General features: G+C 42.8%; 1 protein-coding gene across 1 annotated transcript in view; it reads right to left on the reverse strand.

Moving 5' to 3' along the window:
* LOC139987249 (uncharacterized) overlaps positions 1–18,342 on the reverse strand; it is a 56,796-nt gene extending 38,454 nt beyond the window's left edge. Inside the window, exon 1 of the mRNA XM_072003274.1 lies at positions 17,191–18,342. Coding sequence (XP_071859375.1) covers positions 17,191–17,316 — 126 coding nt within the window. The 5' untranslated portion in view covers positions 17,317–18,342. The remainder of the gene's footprint in view (positions 1–17,190) is intronic.
* Positions 18,343–21,096: the final 2,754 nt, after the last annotated feature.

Consider the following 21,096-nt stretch of genomic DNA (forward strand, 5'->3'; position numbering starts at 1 on the left):
TTTAATCGTATTTGTTCGATTTTATCGAGTTTTTTAGATTACAAAAAAAAAAAAAAGAAAAAAAATACATCGAAATAAAATTTCACTCGCGAGAAGATTAACGTGATTTCTTTATCTTTTAAACATCATCAAAATTGACATAAAAATGTTCCCTCGTCTCGAAAACTCGGCACTTTTCAAGCATTCCTACGTCTCCTTGGTCTCGTCGTGAAACAAACTTCCGAAAGACAGAACTGCTCGATCGGTGGTGTTCTAAAGCGTGAGCTCGCGTTTCGATCGCTAGCAGCCTACGAACCAGCTGACACGCACAATACGATAACTATGCCCGCTGCTGCGAATGCGGCCGATTGCATTTGCGAAGGGAAACGGGTCGTATGTAGGCCATGGGACACGGGTCCTTGTGTCTGTCGAGCAGCATGCGCGCTAGACCTACATTAGGGTGGCCCAAGTTCACCTTCCACCGCATCGCCATGGATGCTCGCTTTTCCACGCATCCCTTCCGGTCGAATTTACGGCTCAACTTCCGTCGACTCGCGCCATTAAACGTCAGCCTCGCGTCGTCGACGGAATTCCAGATTTGCCTGCTAGCAAGACGACGCCCTACAGATTTATCGCGTCGCGTCTACGATACGACGAGTTACGACTCCGTTTTTCGACGATACAGCAACAAACAATTTTCATTGCTCCCTTTAAATATCGAAAATAACGGAGAACAAAGTGACTGGCCTTGAAATTTTATTTCCGATTTGCTTCTTATTTTCAGAAGATCGTAGAATCGATAAAACGTCAACGAGTTGCGCCGATTTATACGGATATTTCTTCGCGCGTAAAATTTCATTTGGACTGTTATTCGCCGCTGAACGTGTAGCTTGATAGATTAAAACTCGAAATTCAATATGGAACGGGTCGTTAAAAAATATTTAACAAGCAGTTTCAACGTGAAATATAGCTCGCTTATTAAGCAGAAAAATAAAACAGGAAGGCCATTAGCAAAAATTCCTGTGACACAGCGACTCGATAAGCTTCGTCCAGCCCCTTGCAACGGTACACGCTCGTAATACATTAATAAGGTCACAGACTAACATGCGTCGATGTAGTTGCCTCGACACCCATGACCTGATTCTGCGAATTAAGTAGCTTCCGATTATTAAAGCCGGCGTTATGACGATTTATTGTAGGCATTCTATTGGAAACGCATTTTCAGCCGGCTACTGTATCGTTTTTATCTTCCATCGTTATCTGCGTGTTTTCATTGCGTGCATGGAAATAATGGTAGATATCTTTTTCATAGAGTTACGTAGCTGTCGTTTGTCTCGTTTCCTTTTCTCTATGAACTCCAATGTACAATACTGAAGAACGAATGAGAATACTGTACAATGTGCTGAACATTCATTTATAGATTTATCGTCGAATATTAGCGTTTCAATTATTTCTTTAATATTCAGATTTGGCGAAAATTTGACGTCAACATAAATACGAGATGAATCTACCGATGGGAACTCGAATGACGCGATATCGACGCGTCCGGAATTACTCGCAGTTAGATATGCCTTGCGGGCAACCAGTTGCATGTGCTCGTAGCTAGTGCAAGATATGACCGTAGAAATTTTCTTCGTTTCGTTCCGAGGCTGGACTAAAAGCGCGCGATAACCCCCACGCGCGCGATTGTTCGTGTAGCGATTATAATTATCGAAGTCACTCGACGATGAACGTGTCTCGTTTGACATCAACCGATGTTTAATGAGTTATCCGCAGCTCGCTCGACTTCCGCGCCACTTCTTATCGAGAAAATTTAATTTGCAGACTGAAAAATGTCCCCTTCCGGGATGAACGTATTCCCTGTCCCAGGAATCAAGTCCCTGAGAAACAACCGGGCAGTGTATTCTACGTTCGAGTACTTCACACTGGTTGAGAGATTGCTTATGCATTACTTTACGAGGCAACTATGTTTATGGTGTTACGTAATAACCGGCATGTACCTACTTTCAGTTTTAACGTCCTGCGGGACCCATATATCTTTCTAATACGGTGCCGCTGCCAAATATTGGTCGGGTAAACACTATACCGACGTAGTTTATCGCAAAATCGGGCCTTTGAGCGCTTTAATAAAATTACCCTGTACGGCATGCCTCTATACCATTACTTGCTTAATATACATACTCTACAAGAGCAGTGCCATAATTTATTGTATTCGTATTTCGACTCGACGGGATAAAGCTAGCCGAAAGAAACTTCTTAATCCGGTCTTTGAATAAATAATACCCTGCAAGTGATTAAACGTATTCTTTCTTTACCATGAAGGTGAACGGATACGCTTCACAACGTCCGATGTAATCGTCTAGGATTAACCGTGGATTAACGCTCCCCCTGCTTCCAGCCTCTTAAACCACTTAATTCGTAATTCAGGCCGGTGTCTAATTAGATAATTAAATTGGATCGCCGTGACGGTCGAACCGCGGATCTTTTGATCATCTTGAGCTGACTCTTAATCTCTTAATACGAATCTCGGCTTCGACTTCTCGGCCCGACGAATACAAACAACCGTATCGTTGTGCAAACAGATTCGTAAACGCCATAACTATGACCGAATAATTTAAATAACTTGTGTACGGTTAATTATCGAATTTCTCTTAATGCACCGTTCCTCCCTCGATAACGATAATTTGTGGACTCGAAGCGACGGAAACGTTTGTGCGTGATACGTTTAGTTACGAGTTTCCTTTGTGAATAGTGGAAATCGAACGAGTTGCCGCTGTTGTGAAAACTATTCAACGTAGATGAGAGTACTTATAGAATGACGTATATTACCGGAAATGTAGCCGTATGGTAAGTCAGTCGAAGGAATATTCGTAATTTTAATTGTCGACAAGGATTCAATTATCCTGTAATGAATATCGGCGGTTCGTGTTACTAAAGGAAAAATAAGAATTCTGTGTTAATAATGCGATCTTATGTTAATAAGAAAATACGTGAAAGTTATATCTAGAATTTATATATTTGAAACGAAGAAGAGGAAAAGAAAGGAGAAGAAGGAAGGAGACACGGTGGGAAAGGATTGTAAAAAGAGGATTTTCTCCTTGGTTAAATTTAATAAAATACGAATAGAACGATTGTGATGGATATAAGATAAAACTGTTGAATTGGAAGTATCCGCTCGAAAAATCTCTTTATGAAAGCGGAGTTGCGCTTCAAGATAGTTCAAATGGTTACGTAAGCATCTCTTACTTATTATCCAATTACTCCCCGCGAAATCGGAATATCTAACAATTAATTTCACGTGCGCGCCAGAACAAGCCTCGCAGGAGTCTCTGCTCCGCAGGGTTAATTATTCAAACTGATTAATCGTTCTGTAATTATGCATTCGGACCACGTTTCATAAAAAGAAACCACCCGCTCTCGGCCCTTTCTTTCCTTCCCGGCAGGCTGCAATTAATAGCGCGTTATCTTTTCTACTTAACTGCTTTTTTTCTTAATTATAATTTCCCGTTGGATTCTACGGATTCCTCGATTCTTATACAAGCCTCTCTTCTCCCAATTAATCGAACGTTCCGATTAAAAGACAATCAAAGACACTTTTTCTTCGCGATTTAATTATTTCAATCTCTCTGCTTATACTTTGTTCTGCTGGAAAGAACGGCGTACCGTTCTCTGTTAATTAAAGGAACAAGCGCCTGTGAAAGATATTACGTGTCTCGCGTTAAATCGTCCAGGAAGTAAACCAGCAAGCCGGTGTTCTATAAGACCACGCCGGTTTCCGTCTCGCGATCGTTAAACGTCGAATCACGACAACGACGAGAAGGTCTGGAAAAAGTGACATCAGACTGAAAATGCATTTCCATCTGTCGTGCACACTGACCCACTTTTCCCGTTTTCCGCTCCCACAATATGTTCGCATTACCCGCGTTCGATACGTTCCTCGCATTCTCCATCGTTCGCTTCCAGCCACCAGACCTTTTAAGTCAGCTTTTTAATTTCTCCCCAACCATTATTCTCCGACCATTATTATTCTGTTTCCCGTTTCTATCTTTCTCCCACACTTTTTTGGTTTTGGCTGACGAAGTTTCTTACAGTTCTTTGGAGAGATCGTACGATATTTTGCGAATTCAAAGCTCAAAAGCCCGGATATGTTCACCAGGGAAGGAGCACACGGAGTTATGGTTCGACGAGATTCGCCCATCTCTATGGGGGGAAGCAATCACCATCAATTAAGCGAAATCTACCAAGTCGAAATCTGTTTCGCGTCCTGGGCTGCCAAGAGGATGGCTCAAAGCTTATTGCAAGTCAAAGCCGATCCCATAGGATACATCGGAGAATGCAGTCTTGTCTCTGGTTTATGCATTTCTGACGACCATATCGATTTGACTGCCGTCGATTTGAAATCCACGCATCGTGTCCTATGCGTTAGGAAACTCTGTTAAAGCATAAAATTAACCTGCTACTTTTGCACGAACGTTCAATTACCTTTACCTACTTCCTTGATATGGCGTAACAGAAACACGACTACTCTCGAGCAAGGGCGAACGCTGATTGATCGCGAAACGGTTATTGATAAAGAGAAAGTTTGCCAGGACGAGGCAGTTCAAACGAAACACGCGGAAACTTTTTTTAATATCACAACAAGCAATATTTTTTAGATTACGAAGAGGAAAGATACTAAAGAAAGATATTTGTTTAGCTCGAAGACAAAGAGGATAACTTTTGCAACGTAAGATCGATAATAGACGACATACCGAAGTTAAAATTTCTTTGCCTACTAAAAAATAGAAAACGTAAATTATCAGCTTCTTCCTCTGTAATTTTCATGCGTGTATAAACGTTTGTTACAAAAATCTGTTTAACTGTCGTTAAACGACCAATGGCACAGTTTAAGACTTTCGCGTAGTACAATATTAACATTCAAGTCACGACCACAACGTCGGAAGTCAGAATATAAATGAATTATCATTTGCCACGAATCTCGTGGAGACTGAAAGCTGCGCAAATATTTGATATAATCGTGACGAGTAGGGAAAATTATTTTTCGATGCAAACCAAGTAGAGAGCAATCGCTCTTTAATCAAAGTTAAGCAAAAATATGAGTGTGATTTTTGTTTTACACTTCCCAGCATTATGCAATGGATCTTTCATAACATTGCATTTTAATTGCGCTCGATTATCACTAGCGAGGCAACGCCAGCGGGAAATGTGGCTCGTTTGCATGCGTAATCCTCCGTGAAAATCTCGCGTTACAACAAACCTACCCACTTATACATATTCACCGGCAGAAAAATCCATTTCCATATGTAACGTTTCATCGAATCGAGGAAACTGCCGTGACAGCAGCGATTGCGTATTTTTCGTTTGACGTTACCCGGCGTACAATATTGTCAGACCATCGTACGCTGTAATAACATCAGAAGACCAACAGTCGACGATAACGTAGAAGGATTTTGCAAATATACCTTGTTGCTTTGCGGTACGTTCGTTTCGTTACAAAATAAGGAAACTCGATCGAGTTGACGAATACCTAACTCGGAGACGAGCGTATTCCGTCGGATCGAAATACACGAATGGTGTGATCATGTTCTATATTGTAAAGTTATAACATGCGAATTAATAAACAATAAAAAATGACGAAAGCTAATATCCTCCGACCGTAGTAAATAAGTAATTGTAAATTTTTTAACGTGAAAATAATAATGATCGAATTTGTTGAGGTTGACTGATAGAGGAACGAGTGGGTGAATTTGTAATAGAAAAATATATTGAAATAAATATAGGTATAAGTATAAGTATTAGGTCGTCCGAAAAGTTTCTTTCGTTTTACATTATTTTGTCGGATTACGTATGATCCATTCTGTTCTATCAAGATAAAGATTACAACGTTCGACAGATTAGGTTTCATGTTTGTAAAAGACGTGTCTGTAAAAGAAAGACAGTTTTCGGACAACCTAATATAAGTATTAGTGTATACTGTTCGTATCCTCACTCTTACAGTGTTACAATACGATAGAAGAAACTATGATAAGGAGAAATATATTTTCAGCAAAGGACATCACCAAAAAGGTAACCTTGTAGCCCTAGCTGAAGGCTACAAGAAACAGCAATAGAAATCTACTTATAGCTCTTTTGTTTCTAGACCTAAAACCCCCAAAACAAGAATTATATTCAAGAGGACAATAATATGGACCTCTCCTTAAACTAAATTCTATTCTCTTCGTAACAAAAAGGTCTCCAAGTCACGGATATACAAAAGAAAAGGTGTAGAGTTTTTCTCGAAGTAATCACTTCGACAAAATTAACGAAGAAGAACGCTAACGGAGTTAATATTCAATTGCTGTGTGTAACAATACGCGAAAGCGTATGCAGTCAAAGTTTCGAGTAATTCGAACAAGAAGTAAATGAAACGTAACGATCATAGGACTTCCAGTTGACGCGTCTGGGTCACCGACAAACAAACTTTTCCCTGTGGGATAACGCATCCGCATATAGAACAATATTTAGGTATCAGCGGGCAATAGCTAGACTAGAAAGCCATGGCCAGCGTTTGTACGCGGCCGACACTCTCCGGTGAAAAGTTGAGCTTCGAAACCACGGGAAACCCGAAGCTAAAAGCTCGCTGTTTCCCTGGTTCGTCTGGAAAATGTTTCATAGCTCAACAAGAGGCTTTCAACGGTAACTTTCTACTCCTATAGAGTTACTCGCGTCAGGAAAATCTTTTCCCTCCTCCGTGTTCCTCCATTTCGTACAATCTGCACGTTTGCAAGGATCGATTGTACTCATGCGATACAAATAAAAACGAAAAAGATAAAATTCAACTTCGATGGACTCAAAGGGAAAATAGGATGGCAAAAAAAGACCGCTTCCGGAGATTTTATATTTTTCAATTACAGAGCTCGCGATTTAGCACTCGCGGCGTTTATCGTTGCGTTTAGCACGGCATTTGTATTCTTTTCTATTAGAAATGTACTCTTTTAATATCTTGACGAGTACATTGTTTACTGCAATAAGTTAAGTTCAACGGTTATAAACAGCCTTTGAATGTAACTTATTCGGTATAAATTAGGAAAAGGGTTAACGTCTAAATTTCGACGATTCTGATAAACTTTCGATGGTTGTGCGACGAGATATTTACAATAGCGGCATTTTACAAAAATATCTCAAAATAATAATCCCATGCAAACGCTTTGAATCTTCGTCACGTATGTCCCCGCCTTTTAATCTCGATTCTGCGAAAGAGCTTGGTGAAACGAAAACCACGGCTTTTATCGCTTTTGCTTCCATTTTTGTCTTTTTTCTTTTTTGCTTTTTCTCCGGTACATGACACCAAAACGCGGACGAGTCACGCCAACTTCCGCGTTCACCGACGCGCGTATTCACGATCATAACCCGACAGTATCGCGAAACCTTCGAAACAGAAGCGTACCGTGCTGCTTTACGGCTTTGTCCTCCGCGGCCGAAATCTTCGTTGGCTGCGCGATAGAATCCACGGAACGTTGGTTTCGCGGTAAATGGAAGTGCAGCGCGAACTTCTGCAACGGCACTTTGCCTGCACAAAGTTTTTCAGGCCAAGAATTTGCATGCATTTCTGTCCCAAGCAAAGTAGCTTGCAAGTTTCGAATTACCAGGCATTACGTGCCGCCTTCTTTCCCTTGTACGTCCCGCTCGGTGATTCTTCCGTGTTTCTGTTCGACCAAACAACCGAGATTATTACGGAAAAGTTGCTTGGCCTTCGGCTGACTTCATCGACGAACCTTTTATACTAGCCACGTTCGGAAGGTTGACGATGAACGAGTTAGGACGAAATATCGTTGTAACAGAAGCGTACACTTCCCTTCACAAGTACCAACAACAAGATAAAAGTTTACTCGTTTCGCTCGGCTCACAGGGTTAAGCAAACTGCAAACAACGTGTCGTTCGCGGATTCGTGGCTATTTATTCGAGCTACATTTTGCACGCGCGAAAGTCGTACGGTAGATAAGTCGGTAGGGGAATTATTCGAAGAATCCAATCGGAAAGTTATTCGTCAGGGAAGTTGAAGATATCCGATCTCGTTTTGTTCGTACTCGTTTCTGGTTTCCGTGCACCCTGAAACGCGGATCTTATCGCCTAAACTTCCTCCTTCTTCTTTCACTCGGTCATGATTCAAAGTATATTCTCCTGATGGAACTCCATTTGTCGAAAAATTGTTGGCCGAATAAAACAGACAGTAGAACAGATTAACCGTGAATCCTCTTTCGATTTAACAAGTTTCCAAGTTATCCCGGGGATTTTTTTTTAAACGAAACGCCATGCGGACCATCACGTGAACGAACTTTTCGGGAAATGAGATTTCGGAATAAACGCCTCCGTTTCTCGCTCGGCGAAGAAAGAGATCCAAAAGTTCTGTACGAAACTTCGGAATTTTATTTCCACTGCTTCGTATTCGTTCACTGTCTGTCACTCTGTTTCGCTGTTTCGCAATTCGCCCGCCCCGTAAAACCGATGAAAAAAAGGTATTCGATCTGATAAGAGAGTCGTTCGTTTAAGACTCTTGTAACACACACATGCGTTACATAAAAAAAAAAATAATAAAAAATAAAAAAAGAACAAAAAGGAGAAAGAAAAATATGTTTGTAAAAGTACTGCGATTCGCCGAACCATCGCTGCAACTATAATAAGTCCTCTTCGAGACACACCAAGAGAAATACTGAAGAGAGTATAAAATGAAACGTAGAGAAATACAGGAAATATATTTCGTTAATTCTCTAATTTACTCTCTGTTATTAGTTTATTACATCTACGCAGACCTGAAGCGAAAAGCATTCGAGAGATGGCTTTTAAAATTTCCGAGCGTTTGCATTTATTATTGAGTTAGAGTGAAATTCGCATGGAGAAGGAAGAAATAAAGCTGAACCCTTATCTCGTACGTGCTACATAACGTTTGTATTTAAACTTATAGTCCGTCGAGGTCTATCCGCCTCGAGGAACTTATTGCGTGAGAATGGAAAGAAATGAAAGGAGGCGAGCCATAACCGTGGGACAATATAAAATTTCCATATTTAAATTTCCTTCTTCAGCCGCGTTTTTACGATTCACCCGGCCACTCTTGCGAATATCCTACATTTTGATTAAAATCACCACTCACTTACGAGAACGGAGGAGAGGAAAAAAGGAGAGAGTCCTCTAATTCTTCTAAAGTCGGTTTCTCGATAATTAGCTTCCTTCGAGATGATCGAGGAAAGCGGTAACGTGCAGATACGATGGTGATCGATTGGAAGAAAAACGAGCCTCGCCTTGGTACCGCGAGAAAGACAGCTTGAGCACGAGAGAAAAAAATTAACGTTTCTTGCTGTACTCCAGCGTAGTAAGTTAGCAGCTATCTGTGAAATACGAGAAAAGTTCCACCACGGTCCATCCGAGGCTACGAGCTGACGCGAAACCCCGCCACCGACTTGACTTCGTTTTCCTCGCGGCTGAATAGAACTCGTCTTGTCGACTCTAACGGCGTGGAAAACACACAGAGATGAAATTTTTCCGCGTGAAATTCGGCTATCGAAAAGGGATATCCTAGTGCATTGCATCGATCTCGGAGTCATCCTGTCGGGCTGCCGCTTCATGTTCCGATCTTTCTACTATAAACTTTAAGGTGACAGTAGAATTCCCCTTGAAAACTTTCGAAACTGTGCCGCGTGGCGAAAGATCTTCTCGCACGGTCGAATTCTTTGAAAATTGAATCGAGTCGCGCTCGGTTTGTTCCACACGCGTTACATAAATACTCGTGTAGAGATCAATGACTTGAACACACCCAGAATTTCTATGAATAGTGGGCGATGCGATGAATCGATCTCAATTACCGAAGCAACGTTTCCATGTACAATTGCTGCGACCAATTGCTGTGTTTAACGAGAAACCTATTCGAGACGGGTATAAATATACGATGACGGAATATTGAAATTAACGAGAGGATGAAATGCAATAGAATAAGATAAAATAAAACGAAACGATGCTGATATACATCTATGTAATTTATATAGCTGCCTAAGCAGCCAAGTGTGCGTCGTTCGAGTTCAACCACCCGTTCGTGTACGGAATAATAGAAACCCTTTAAAACGAAAGCCTCTCGTCGATGAAGCTGCTTCTAACACCGTAAATCTCGCACAATCTCTAGCGACCATATACCTCGAGGAAAAGCACCATCCTGGATTTCCCGTGCTTCAAAGTGGAATATAAAATAGATCCGTAGTAATTGTCAGATATTTTGCCTTGCTTGGCGTTGGTAGCAATCATTAGTCGCGATAAAAAACCTACAGAAATAAAAGTTAGTCGACGAGAAGTGGATACAACCGTACTTAAAATTTGATGCGTCAAAACTGTAGAATCTGAACGCGTAAAAGAGACATATACTTGCTACGTTGAACCGTGAAGTGTTAGTTTGAAGTGGTAAGTTCAAGGAAAAAAGCCTCTGTACGTTCTTCCTTCGAATAAACCGCGTAAGAAGCCTGATAGTAAAAACGCGACAAAGTTCTTTCCTCTTGGGTCGGTGGTATCGATCGAAGGAGTTTCTTGTCGGGTTTAAAACGTTTGATTGAAAAAGATACTTCTGGCGCGTGATACCGCTCTTACCATCTTTTTTTCTCTTACTCTTCTCTTTCCTTTTTACAATGGAAAATTCATCGAGATAAGACTTTTTATTCAACTGCCTCGAACACACATCGAAAGACGACCAATGTCGTCCAGAGACTCCGATAAATCTCCCAGTAATCCCGATCGATCGTGCTCGCAAAGAAAGCTCGCGTTTTCATGCAGTGGCGCGGAAACATTGTACTCTTTCCCCGTCAGTGAAAAGCGGCCACAGTGACGACGACACGTTCGCATGTGCAAGGGAGGAAGCACACCGTGACGTTACAGGCAGACTGCAACAGCTTGCCCATAATACGGGGGCTACGCGGACTTTCCTCGAGGCTTTACATGGCCGAAGAATTTCCTGCTGAAATTTCTGTTCCGCCAAAGGGCTTTTACCAGCGGGCTCTTGCAAGAACTTTCGCAATCAATTCTACGCGCGTCAATTTGCAACTTTTACACACACTTCCGCGAGGCGCTTGTACACTCTGTAATCTTTGTCCAAGTGCGCTATAGGTCTTGCGCTTTTTCGTTTTTCATTCTCCGTCGCGTTCAATTTTTTAGTCGCGCGTAAAGTCATCTTTTAGGTAGCTTTTCCGATCCAGTTACACCTACATTATCCAGATAGCTTTTTCACGTAAGATTTACATCATTTTCCTGGTTTTTAGTCACATTTAATTAATTCTCTTAGATGATCTTGTTCGCGGTTGTAGCGTTCACATACTTACAAAAAAAAAAGGATGTACTTTTTTCTTATTTTTAAACTATTTTCTCTTTTACATCCAACCTATTTTCTTTTTTTTTCTCTCGCCAGAGATTCCACGTTCCTTTGATGGAACTTTATTGCAAAATCGACTTACTGCTTTATAGAGGACTTTTACAACTTTTTGTTTCTGGACGACTGCTCTTTCTCTCCCTATCTGTCTCTCTCTCTCTCTCTCTCTCTCTCTCTGATACGAATTAGCTTCGATTAATTTATATACAAGTGACGAAAGAAAATTCTAAAGTTATTAGATCGTCTTGGTTGATACAAAGTATTGAATGAAATTGAGTAGCATTAATTTTATTTAATTATACGATAACTAATTACTTAAAACATCCGGACGATGATATTTGGAAAATCTTGAACGAATTTCGGGAATAACCGAAGAAAACTCCATGAAAAAATATTCTCTCCTGATACCCTAGTTTCGAACACGATCCATCAGGATGAAAGCGAACATGCTAACCGCGATATCTACGTCCGATATTTAGAGCACCTTGTACCAGATATTTCTCATTCAAAACTTAACTACTTCGACATGAACCGATGATGTAGTTGCAAGTTAACTATTAGGTTGCCCCAAAAGTTTCTTTCGTTTTATAAGGAGATAATAGACGCACAACACTTTTTGTTTTATATTATTCTATCGAATTGCGTATGATCCATTTTCTTGCAATAAAACGGAAGAAACTTTTGTGATATGTTAACAACGTTGTGTGCAACAACATCTACAAACGTCACACCTTTCTTGATGCTTTTACTACAACCTATTTAATCGTGTGTTCTATACGGCGGTAAAATAAAATTTGCTTACTAGAATTGCTAAATATCGTAAGTTTGCACGTTGTAATTTGCATTTCATATATTTTATACATGTATTTTCTACGGAACTTTTTACGCCGCTCTTTGCCCCATTTTCTTACAAAACCCACCTAATGTTCATACTCTTTCGACAAAAAATAAGACAAGTTTCATTCAACGCTAAAAGCTGTCAAGTTTCGTTAATCAAATGTTATTTTGCGCGAAAAACGTTAACGGTGTAACGAAACAGCGTGTTAACAATTTTCTAGCAACGAAACGTAAAAATGCAAAAAGGAAAGAGAGGACGATTAAGAAAAGCTGTCGGAGAATCTGCCACGACAGGCTGATTGCTTTCTAGATGTGCGCGTCAGAACGCAGCCAGCTTTGAAACCAATTCCGCAACAGCTTGCCCATAACTCGCTTCGCGGTGGCTTCTCGCGCAATATATTCGGTACATGAGCCTTAAATGGAATTTATGCTAATCGACGCGCTGTAGCTCGCAGAACTCTAAACAAAAGAGAACGTTGAACCGGCGAATCGTCGAGGAAAAAGCTTTGACGCGTGCGGTGGTACTTTAACGAGGCATTGGCCGCGTGATTCGAGCTCTCGAATCGACCGGTTCGGTCCGTTCGCGATTTCCACCGGCCAAAAGAAGAAAGTTTATCGGTCGGAGAACAATCGCAGCCTGTAGAAGGTTCAGCGAGTAATTTAATCACCTTACTACCTCTGGCTTTAATTCATTAGCGATTTGGTAACGAAGCAGGCTCCTTGGCGAAATATTATTTCCTCTGATTATGTAACTCGATGAACCAAACGCCTTCCTCGAAGGGTAAACGTTTCGCTCTCATCCCGGAAATTCTACGGAAACGTGACGCGCTCGTGTTAAAATTAATCAACGCATTGGCGAATTATCCGTTTGAAATTTCCGTCTGCTATACGCTTACAGCTATTAACATTTACATACAGAAGTTTTATAGGGATTGCAAACGCAACGATATCGTAACGTGGTCGTACAGTAGTCAATCACGGGACAGAGCGAAACCTCGAACCTGAGAGGAGATTGTCCAAACCGTTGTTTCGTCAGGGCCGGGTGGTTCTCAGTGGTATACTTCTATTACGCTCCCAAGTTCATCGTTATGATTGAAGCCAATGTAACACACGCAACGTACACATAACATTGGTTAAGTGACGGCTGGACGCTTTACATGCACAATATGGACCCCAATTGCGGTGCTGTGTGATCGATGTTGGTATAAGGCCAGCGGATTGGAAAGTTTACCGTGTCTGACAATGCCAACGCGAAATTGCCAACATTTACGGAAGTTCCAAACTAGTAAATTCTATATTGAACTCGTGACGCGTAATATGTATTCGCGGCTATGAACAATCGCTACGGTTTTACAATTCCATCCGACGCAAATCTCAATTCGGCTGCCAGATTTACGATGCTAACGTAAAAATACGTTTGCCAACCTTTTGTAAACTTTGTCGATCCGACACCAAGCGCATTGATAAAACAAGCAAACGGCGCAGAGGAAAAAGTATCGGATCGCAGCGTACGCATCCCACGCGGATTAATGTCACGCGTCCGAATAATAGTTTCCACGGTTCTCTGCGAATTTGTTTCGCAATAATCCCTAAGACAGCGTGCCAAATTGCGCAGCTGCGTCAATTCGCGATAAACTTCCTTCCTCTCGCGGTAACGATAAGAAATTCAAACCATCTTCCATGCGGGAAAGCATATCGGAAGCGTACGCTTCCGATAAAGTTTCGCGCAACAAAGATCCAGGAGGACTTACTTCGAAGCAATTTTGCAACCGCAACTCGAATCGGGCCAATGTATTTCCATTCAACGGGAGGAATTTATTTGGACTTGGCCTGATAAATCGTTAATCGTCCTGACGCAACACTATAGTCGGCTCGTACGCTCGCAAGTTCTCGTCAGTTTTAAAAACAAATTCACGGTCGGAGACGACCGAGCGTTCCGAGCGTTCAAAAATCACAGCGTCTACGCTTCTTTTAGGGGACTATCGTTAGCTTATCCTGTCCAGAAGAGAAGAGAAACGACGAGGGAAGAGTGGAAAAAAGGAAAGAAGTACACGCTCGAGCGCTAACCTACTTGGAACTGTAAATGCGCTGGATCCACTGCATTCGCAAACGCGCCACTGTATCACCGGAGGGTCCCAACCAATCTCGCATCACGATGTCTCGTCTACGATTTAAGTAACTGTCCTATTTCGTTTCTTTATGCCCGGCTATGTGGATTTCTCTGAGAAAAAGACAAGCTCTTTGGGCGAGACTTTGCTAATCGTTGATGTATCTCTCGCTGCTTCTCTTGCTAAGTCGAATGGTTCGTTAGCTCGCGTTTCACGACGACTGTTTCAAAGACGATCTCTGCTCTTCCCTCAGGGTGTCAGATTATCCATTTTAAACGAGAGATTTTTTTCTCAAATTCTTCTTTCAATTTCTCGACGAGGTTAGACAACGCGTGGTTCAAAATCGTTCAGGAAGATGAATCGTGCGGAAACGTCGCGTCGCGGTGATGTCGTGACGCAAACGCGGTATTGTCGCGATATATCGCTGTGGCGTTGCCGCGTTCTATATTTCGGGACGTCCGATCGCTCGTAATTCGTCATTTTATATTCAATGCATAAATTTTTCAGGGATCGATACAACGCCGATGCAAAAACGCGAACAATCGGTGAGCCGAGGAAAAAATTCTAACCTCGTGATCCGTTCGCGCGCCCCGTCTAATACCACGACTATCGAGTCAGCTACATTTTCAAGCCATCAATTTGCATTTTCCAAGAATTCCATACGAATCTTCGAACCCAATAATCTCGTGCGGTGTCTTCGATCGTCTGCGAATCCGAGATATTCCAATATATACGAATAGGAGAAAAGGGGAAGGTTTTCGATAAATATTTTTCCGCGCAATCTGCCGCGTTTCCACCGCGTTCTATCCTCGGCGCTTATTCATAGACTTGGTGGAAAAAGAGGAAGCTTGACGAGACAAAAAGAGAGAGCGCAAATCGCGTCGATAACGCAGCCAGATACGAATTACGAGCTCTTGGACGTGGCCATTTAAATTATAGCCGCCACTTAATACGCTCGCTACATAACCAGAAGCCCCGAACGACTCGACAACTTCGTAGAGGCCGCGTGCCAGGAACTCGTAATTGTTTTGAATTAACGATACTTTAAGCTACGGCTCAACTCCGTGCCACTACGGACGCGACTCGTCTCTGCGCGCTTACTCGCTCTCCGTACGCTCCTCCATAGCGATTTACAAACATTCGATTTTAACGTTTCTTAATACAGGTACCCGCCGTGCCATTTCCCGCAGCATCGGCAGAAAAAATACGCGCGAATGAAACAAAAATACAGGCACGCTACGACGAGTAAGCATGTTATAAAAAAAGGAAGGGAAAACCGAGCACAAACATCAAACTAGAGTATCGATTATCCCACGCAAGATGCTAGAATTCTGGCAGGCGAGCGTATGCGCGCGGACCGTCGCTGGACGTCCATTAAAAAAGCTCAAATCTGACCCGATTCTCTAAAGCGCCGCCCCTGTGCATCCCTATTGAAAACAGTTTACCCTCCGATGAACTCGCGATACAACGTAACGGATTTTTATCTATCAAAGTTAAACAGGATGGCTGGTGCGATTGGCCAAAAGGCAGAAAAAGAGGAAAGAAAAAATATCTATAGTGTTGGCAGGGAGGGAAAAAAGAACTATATCACGTCTGGCGTGAAATGATTTTTTTATTAATTCCGACGAACGGAACGGAGAATAAAATAAAAAGGTAAATGGAGGATGGCGGAAACCGGGAGAAAACAACCGACGCGCTTTCGAAAACGCCGCGGCACGTCCACGGTGTTATCGATATTACATTTATCAGCGAGGTCGCATCGAATGCTGCCTGCCTTTCTACCTTTTTCCTCTTCTTCCTCGTATTTTTTTTTAATGCGCGTCCGCTGGACTCGCATTTTCCCTGCTACGATATTTTTCTTTTTTTAATGGAAAATAAAAGCGGCGGGGGAGACACGCGATGTAACGGTAGGTTGTCACGGCTCTCAAACTCGGCAACAAACCAGCGCAGTTATTGGAATCGCATTAATCTGAAAGAGGCGAGGTCCGACCGAGATCCGTATCTTTCCACGATATATTCCACCGTTGGCAGGAAAAAAGAGAGCGGTACAAATCATCCGTGGATCTCTGAATTTTCATTGGGACAGATCGACGTCCGTGTCTCTTTCTTTTTTCCTTTCCGCGTTCGTAACGATAAAAATCATTCGATAGACGTCGAGGTTTGCCAGGAAAAGACGAATGAAAGACACCATCGTGCGTCGATATTTCATTCCCAGCTTTTAATGGCGCTTCGATTAAACGTTCCCGAGAATCTCCGGTACGAGCAGCTCGCGCATTATTTTACGAGTATGTGAATTCTTGCCTGTATAGAATTTCTACGTGCGATTCGCACCATCGCGTCGCGTCGGTCGAGTGTGCCCTGGAATGCTCAAGACGATGCGGCAAACATGGTTTTTTCGCCTCTTCGTAAAAGAAACGGCCGTTACGTAGAATCATCGCATGGGTAATTGTTTTAAAGCAATCACAGAAAAATCCTGCTCGTACCAGTTTACGTGGCACGAATTTAACGACGCGATTAAAACATCCTGGGAAGAGCGGTTCTTGCTCGCCGGAAGGAAATAAAAGAAAGGCGAGATCGTCCGACTGGTAAATTTTTCATCGCTTTTTCAATAACAGAACGTCATTCGGTAACACTCCAACATCCCCTAGCGAAGGAAGTGAAAGGAAGAAAAATTCGCCACGTTGGAACGCGGAAATCCTTGGCTTTAGTCTACAGCGAAAATCTGATGTCAAGGCGCTGGGGATGGTACCCAATTATTTTTACGATTGGACGCGTCAATCCAACAAGCAAACCGCAGAAATCCACGGTTACGTAATCGGCGGATGATCGCAAAGAACAGACGAAAAAAGAAAGAAAAAGGGGAAGGGAAGAACAATAGAGAAGACTTACCGCGTTCAAATCGATCTCCTCTTGAGAATTCAGGTCCGGACACGTGAAGATCGAATAGCCCGTCTCGACGGAATTGTCGGCCCGTGTGACACCGACCAGAATCAGCACCACTAAGCACCACTTCATTGTCCACGCTGGATCTGCAGCTGGAATACTTCCAAAGTCCGATGTTCCTCTTTCGTGTCACGCGCGCGCCAAATCAACCGGTCGAAATGCTCGCTAGCATGGACGTTGTCGATCGCGATCGTCAGCCGTTCAACGAAAATGTATTTCACGTTGCTCGCTCGCGCTATGAGATGTGATCTTTCGAGACAAAAAACGCTCGGCCGATCGAACGCTGTGTACGTAATCACTGGTGCGGTTGGTAGGAGGAATGTTTTTTTCCAAACTTCAACGCGACCGGTATTCGGTCGGTACAACGACGAGAACGAGAGACGACATCATAAACCCCGTCTCTGCGACTAATATTTTCCAAGCGAGTCACGCGACTCCCCCTGTTCCTTCGCTCTCTGTCGCTCACTTCTGGAACGCTTTAATTGAACGCCTCGCTCATCCCCGCGCCGCTCGTCGTGATCGATGGTTCAACGCATCGCTCTCGATCGTCCGGTGTTTTCTAGCTCTCGCTGGATCGCGTTTGCGAAAGGCTACGTGTACTTGGGCGATCCGCTTTTTTCGCCAGGCTCTTTCAAGCCTTTCGCCGCGGGAGCATCGTAAACGGTGCTCGATGAAGGAGAACAATCGATACGGTGTCTCGATGAACGACGTCGCTTATCGTAGCTCGTCAGGGCGCGCGCATTTTACGCGGTTACTTGCGAATTTTTCGTACAATAGCCGAAGTAGGTAACTGTCGGACGAAACGATGACACACAGACGACGAAACTCGAGAAATCGTAACCTTGGATTCTCTGCTTTTAGACCCGAACAAGTGTGGATCGAAAAATACGCAGATCCACGAAGACGGACAGCAATGGTGACGCACGAGAACACTTGAATCACTGGCAAACTGTCCTCTTCACGAATTAATAAGAATCGTAATGGATCACGCGATCGATGCACTCGCAGAGCGTGAACGATGATCTACGGTCGCGTGAATGACGATCGAGCAGGCAGGGATGTGCACGCGGCGCAGTCGTAGGGCACTCTGACGTTCCCAGTCTGCTTGCTGGTCCTCGCTACGTCCGTCCGTCCGATCGTCGCGACGCCTCCACCAGAGCTGGGAGGGGAGCGGGGAAATAAGAATGGACCGTACGCGCGCGATGGGAATCGTGGATTATTGGCGGGATCGAGGGGACGAAGAAGGCAGCCTTCTTTTCAGCTGCGAATCAATTTTCGGCGAAGGATGCGCGAGAAGCGTGGATCCGTTTCAATTCTCGTCGTATCCCAGAATATGGAATCGATCGTTAAGCCTGTTTTTTATGTAAGAGTCAAGGGAAGCATGTTACGGTTACGATAAAACCGGTACTTTCGCGATCCGGAAGTTTCCGATTCTCTCCAATGTTACTAGGAACGATGTACTTTGCGTGTAGACAAGTAGAACGTTCGCCAGGCTTGGTACATGGCGTATTTTTCAAGATGAGACGACACGAGTCACGATGCGGAAAAATATAAAAGTTACAGTCGTCCCTTAACGTGACAAACGCTCGCTGTCCGATTTTTTGACGAGAGACGTTTTAAATTGCCCTCGTTGGATCGTCTCCTCTGACGTGGAACATTGGTTTTCGCGAAGGAAGAAGAAGACGAAGAAGAAACAAAACCGATGGTGGTTCCGCCACGGAATCGAGGATTACGAGAAAGACATCGACGAAAGGAATATGGGCGAATGATCGTCGCGTCGAATCGGTTTTCAATTTCGTTGGATATATGTAGGTCCAACAACGTACACCGAACTGGCAGAACTAAATGATAGTGGTGGTCGACGAGTACCTCGACGTTCTCGATAATCGTTAAACGAACGCTAATTTTACTGCCCCATCGATTCAACGCCCTATCGAAACCGCAAATTAATGTTCCATTAGAAACTCATAAACGCAGCGCGTATAATTTTTCCAATTCGATCGATATACATATAATTACATAAAATCGTTCGGCTCGTTCGCGTTTCAATTTTCCTTTAATTCTTCTTCGATCGGTCTTCATCCAGCGAGTTCTATCGTGATTAAGATAACTTGAAACTTTTCAGAACTGCGTAATCTCAAGATCTTTGAATCTAACGATGGCTTAAAATTGGTCGTCAACATTTTTATGAATCATCCGCGTGAAAGCTTCGTGTCATCGTTGAATCGTGGGTGGAAGATAATTGAGACTTGGAAGAATGCAGAAGCGAAGGAGACGATGGAGAAGGAGAGACGGAAACTCGGCAAGTTGAATAAAGAGGGAGACAAAGAAAACGTAACTCGTGCAACGCATCGCTCAATGAAAAGTTAATTCGTTCGTTCAATCTGCCTGATGATTCGGCCTGCGGGCTGATAAACCTCGGCTGACGCACTTCACAGATATTTTATCGGTGGAACGAATCACGCGGCCAGATACATCCAGATGGGATAAAGGCGTTGACAAGATGATTAATCGACTTTGGATAGAATTCGGAGAAAACTCTTCCTACCGAACTTTGGAAAATTGCTTGCACCTTTTCCCTCTTGACAACCGCGTCCAATCGATTCTTACCTTATACCACGTGATTTAACAGTTGTAAATAGACTACGAACGTTCGTGCATTTATCTATGGAAGCTTAAACTTGCAACGATGATACAAAGTAATTGTACTAATGTTTAAAGGATAAAGTAAATGTGTATTTAGTTGTGTCACATTCTAGTCATAGAACTGTCGCGAATATAATACCTCTTTCTGTGAAATCTGTATCACGAGACCAGTACTTTAATAAGAAAAACACTTTGCGTCTAGATTATCGCTTTATGCGCGCAATTCTCGCGTCCGCTCTAATTAATTTACCGTTGGAAACTAAATAAGCCTTAGGTGCAAATCAAATTACAGCGGAATAACGGTAAATATAGCGACGACCCTTCTAAAACGAATAAGCAAAAATCAACGAAAACTTACGAATAGTTTGTTTGCGACGGGTTTGAAATCGATGGGTAGGCTAAAATTTAATTTCTCCAGCGGGCGCACTTTTTCCCCTTAAACGAACAAAGCCGCATGATTATCGTGGTGGAGCGAAATTCGATAAATTTGGTGGAATTTGTGCAGCCACAAATTGTAGAGTGTACACAGCCGGTGTTTCCAAGTTTCTTGCGCGTTATCGAACCGAGCCAAAGAAGCGACACGGTTGTCCGAGTGTATCGCAATAACGGTGAACTTTCTCTATCGACTCGATTCCGAGAAATTATTAGACTCCGAGAACAACATCGCGGAAAAACAATGCTACTAAAATTACAACGTTTAAGTCCGAGGATTAACTTATAGTTAATCGTCATTCCGTCCTTATAGAATTTCCTCTAAAACACGAATTCAAGCTTCTCGAAAATGAATTCTAAAGAAATTAGTATATGGCGTGGATATAGTTCAGAACGAGTACCAATGTACTCCGTAAAAATCAGCAGCGATCGCAGCAAACGACGAAAAAAGAATAATCAACCATACGAGGCAGGAAAAGGATCGGGGACGATTCGCAACATTTTAGCCGTTCGAGATTTCCGCTTCCGCACGCTTCTAGCGAGGGGATTAATTACGACGCGACGACGATATAACCAACTGTACTGAGCGCCATTACGTGGCAGTTTAAAGCCAAAAAAGAAAAAGATGCAAAAAGGAAGAAAAGAGAGCAGGAGAGACAGAGAACGAGAAAAAAAGTGCGGCAAAGCTAGAGAGGAAAAAGCGCAACCAACGTGAAGAGCGTTTTTAAAAGATTTACATGACGGTAAGATCGCTGCGATTCCGCTCTCAAAGCC

The sequence above is a fragment of the Bombus fervidus genome, chromosome 5 (genome assembly GCF_041682495.2).
Source record: "Bombus fervidus isolate BK054 chromosome 5, iyBomFerv1, whole genome shotgun sequence".
Taxonomy (NCBI): Eukaryota; Metazoa; Arthropoda; class Insecta; order Hymenoptera; family Apidae; genus Bombus; species Bombus fervidus.